Source organism: Thunnus maccoyii, chromosome 11, assembly GCF_910596095.1.
Source record: "Thunnus maccoyii chromosome 11, fThuMac1.1, whole genome shotgun sequence".
NCBI lineage: Eukaryota > Metazoa > Chordata > Actinopteri > Scombriformes > Scombridae > Thunnus > Thunnus maccoyii.
In genome coordinates this window covers 27585153-27588800 of record NC_056543.1, presented here as the reverse complement: position 1 = coordinate 27588800, position 3648 = coordinate 27585153, and the positions used below count along the sequence as shown (strand labels likewise).

Here is a 3648-nt window from a genome sequence, read left to right as displayed (position 1 = left end):
TTTTATACAAATTATAGGGGATTTTTTTTTCATTTAAAGAACAGCTCCATTTAAATCCAAGGAAATGTTTGTTAAATTTGTTGGAAAATTTTACATATTTCAAATGCTTGCTAGTAGACGAATTTTGCATGTACTTTTGTACTAATTGAACTCTATTTTCAGTCAGGTGGTACAGTAAGTCCTTTTGTGTCTTATCCCATCAAGCAATGGAAGAGGAAAAACCATGGGCATTGGTCTCAGAGGTGGGGGGAGAGAATGGTTACCTTGAAGAGCTAGCTGACATACTGAAACAACACTTCCAAATCATCTGCTACAGAGAGTTTCTACAAAACCCAGTGCTTCATGGCCCCAAGATCCAGGCCCTCTTAATTTGGAAGTACTGCCCTGCAGCCGAGCCTTCGCTGCTCAGATTGCTTCCCTCCCTCAAAGTGGTTGCAAGTGCAGGAGTGGGCATCGACCACTTGGATGTACCGTTCATCAACAGTCTTGGGGTGAAGGTGGCCAACACACCTCATGTAGTGAGCAATGCCACTGCAGATTTTGCCATGGGTCTGCTTCTGGCATCAGCTCGCAAGATCCTTGAGGGTGAGATCAAAGATTATCTGAACCCCAGGCCCAGTGTGTGACAATCTCCATGTAATTCCAAAACCAAGACCTACAGCTATCTATTATCTCAAAGAAGTTCATCTGTGTGCACTTAAATTGACAGAGCAACTCCTTCATCTGTCCCAGGGCTCATATTTATTATGTCTTAGTAGGGAATTAATCCTTAGTTGTCCACAATTTTCAGATGAATGTAAAGAATATTTTTATTTATTTTAGATATTGTGGCAAAAGCACATTATCAGCTTCCATAACCTGGTAAAGTCATCTGAAAATCTTAATTTTTAAAACTTGGTCAAAGAAAAACCGCAAAACATACGTATGGAGTATTGTTTTGTCCTAAAATTATTAGTGTTGCTGGGTGGGAAACCAGAGAGGGATCACTTCCTTGTTGCTACTTGTTAATCAGGGCAGAGTGAGGAGGTCTGTAATACATATATAAAATGTTTACTTTTTAATCCTTTTTCCTCATAGGTCATCATATTGCTGTTGACCCAAAGACCACCCATATGCCGCAAAGCCTGATGGGAGTTGAAGTCACAGGGTCGACTCTGGGAATCATTGGAATGGGAGAGATTGGTTACAAAATTGCCCAAAGAAGCAGAGGATTTGAAATGAAGATCCTGTATCACAATAGAACCAGAAGGTAAAAAAAGAGACAACAAACTTTGCTAATGAGGTTATTTCTTTAATTAGCATGTAACAACATGATATTTGAGTATTTTTTGTTTGCATTTTTGCAGAAATAACCAATGACTGCATTTGATAGTTTACACTGTTGATCATGGGGTTTTCCCACTCAATATGAATGTACTACACAAGACCATACAGGAAAACAAACATGCTTGCACAGGAAATAATGTAGAGCCATTGACTCTCACCTGCTAATGGTTAACGAGGTGGTATTTTACTGAGTTAAGTATTTAAATATTTTTCTTACATGGTACGGTGGGTGTATTTATTTTTTTTTAAATACACCCACCTAGATTTTTTTTCACAAAAAAGATTATGTTTTAAATAGAAAAAACAAGATACAGTCTCTCGTTAATTATGTTGACAACACTGTAGAAAGCTGGAGTATAAAAAAGTTGGAATTTGTTATTGTATTCAGGAGTGCTGAAGATGAGCAGGCAGTCGGGGCGATTTACTGTGAGAGCCTGGATTACCTGCTGAGAAGGTCGGACTTTGTCATGATAGCTGTCAAATTGACCTCCGACACTACAGGCCTCATCGGCCACAGAGAGTTGTCCCTCATGAAACCCACGGCAACACTAGTCAACATCAGCAGAGGTGGGGAACAGTGTGTTTCCTAGACTGTGTTGATCTTGATTGAATCATTACTGGTTAACGTTACCTTAATAATGCTCTTTTCATGTCTCAGGTCAAGTTGTGGATCAGAATGCCTTAGTTAAAGCTCTCCAGTTGGCTACAATCCGTGCAGCGGCATTAGATGTGACCCATCCTGAACCTTTACCAAGGTCTCACTTCATTGAACATACACTCTCAGAATTCTAAAAATAACACTTATGAATGCCCTAAAGAGTCAACCTAGAAGTAAAAAAAGTTCTTGGCTGAGTGTGAGCAATTACACATATTTATCAAGTGTAAAAGTGTAAAGTGTAAAAGTCTGTTTTAAGAGTAACTCTCATGTGATCACATAATTGATCACATGAAGTCGTCAATCAGAGATATGGATTGAAGCTGCATCTGCCATTTTGTACATACTTAAAATAGCCTTACTGTTTACACAGTGGTATAGTATGATATTCTGAAAAAACAAACATCATTATCATGTCTTTGAAAAGTTTATTTTTGTGAAATCTTTAAATCTCCAGGAGTAATTAACAAGTGAAATTAACAACAAAAGAAAAAAAGAAAAATTGGTTTTATGTCCTATCAAATGCAAATAATATATGTGGCTACACCACTCTATTCTTAATTATACAGCTTCAGGTAATGTATTATTCATTATGACATATGATATTTAGTATAATTTCAGAGCATTGTTAAGTCAAAAGAAGTTTGATAAATAGTTTTTATTCTTAAGTTTGTAAGGAGTAAAAGCGAAGGATTTTTACTTCTATCTTTCACTTAAGTCCAAAATATGAAATTACTTTTAGCAGTTTGATAAATACAGGCCCAGAACAACATCCTCAAGCTAGACTGATGCACTATCCTACAGTAATATATGATTAATGTATTATTTTCTGCTCACTCATTCCTCATGCTTCATCTTGTGCAGGGATCATCCTCTCCTTAGCCTGCCTAATGTGCTGATCACCCCCCACATTGGGATCAATACCTACAATACAGCAAGCAGGATGGTAGAGAAGATGGTGGAAAATGCCCTGGCTGGCGTGAAAGGCTTACCTATTCCAAATGAAGTCAAGCTGAAGTGACTAATCTGCTCAATGAGTGTTACATCTTTCTGCACTTGGTGTACTCATTATTTTACTACTTTAAAAGATAGAATACATTTATCTTGAAAATAAAATGTGAAAATAAACAACGGAAACAAGGCAAGTAAATGTATATTGAAAGTGTATTACGGTACCAAGTGTCTCTTTAAAAAATAAAACAGCAGTTTATACAAATCTAGCCATACATAAATGATACAGAAAAAATACATTGAACAAACACTGAATCCCAATATGAATAAATTGAAAAATGTCTTTTTTTCTGTATGAGAAATAATGTATTTTTTGCACTGCTTACTATATTATAAAAGTAGATGCGTTTTCTTGCTTGTAAAGTATACACAGTTTATCCAAGATTGCATGTTTCTTGTCAGTGGTGTAAGTAGGGTGCTTGGTACTGGTATACTGGTAATGATTATTCCTTAATTAATGTTTGATATAACTGGATATAATGTGTAAACACCAGAGAGTTCTGTCATTTCAAAACATGCTTAAAGGATATGTTCACATTTTTTGTTTTGTTCTTTCTTAAAACAACAGGTGCCCATATGAACATTGAAACAGGTTTTTCTCACTGCAATCATTTCTCCTGTTCATACTGGCTATTAAAAGATCCACTCCAAATATA

General features: G+C 36.3%; 1 protein-coding gene across 1 annotated transcript; it reads left to right on the top strand.

Annotated features, from left to right (window-relative positions):
• The first annotated feature begins 206 nt into the window (after positions 1-206).
• LOC121907539 (probable 2-ketogluconate reductase) lies at positions 207-3002 on the top strand. Its single transcript, XM_042427153.1, has 5 exons — positions 207-585; positions 1078-1249; positions 1715-1893; positions 1985-2081; positions 2846-3002. Exons 1-5 carry the CDS (start codon positions 207-209, stop codon positions 3000-3002), a joined length of 984 nt encoding a protein of 327 aa, XP_042283087.1.
• Positions 3003-3648: the final 646 nt, after the last annotated feature.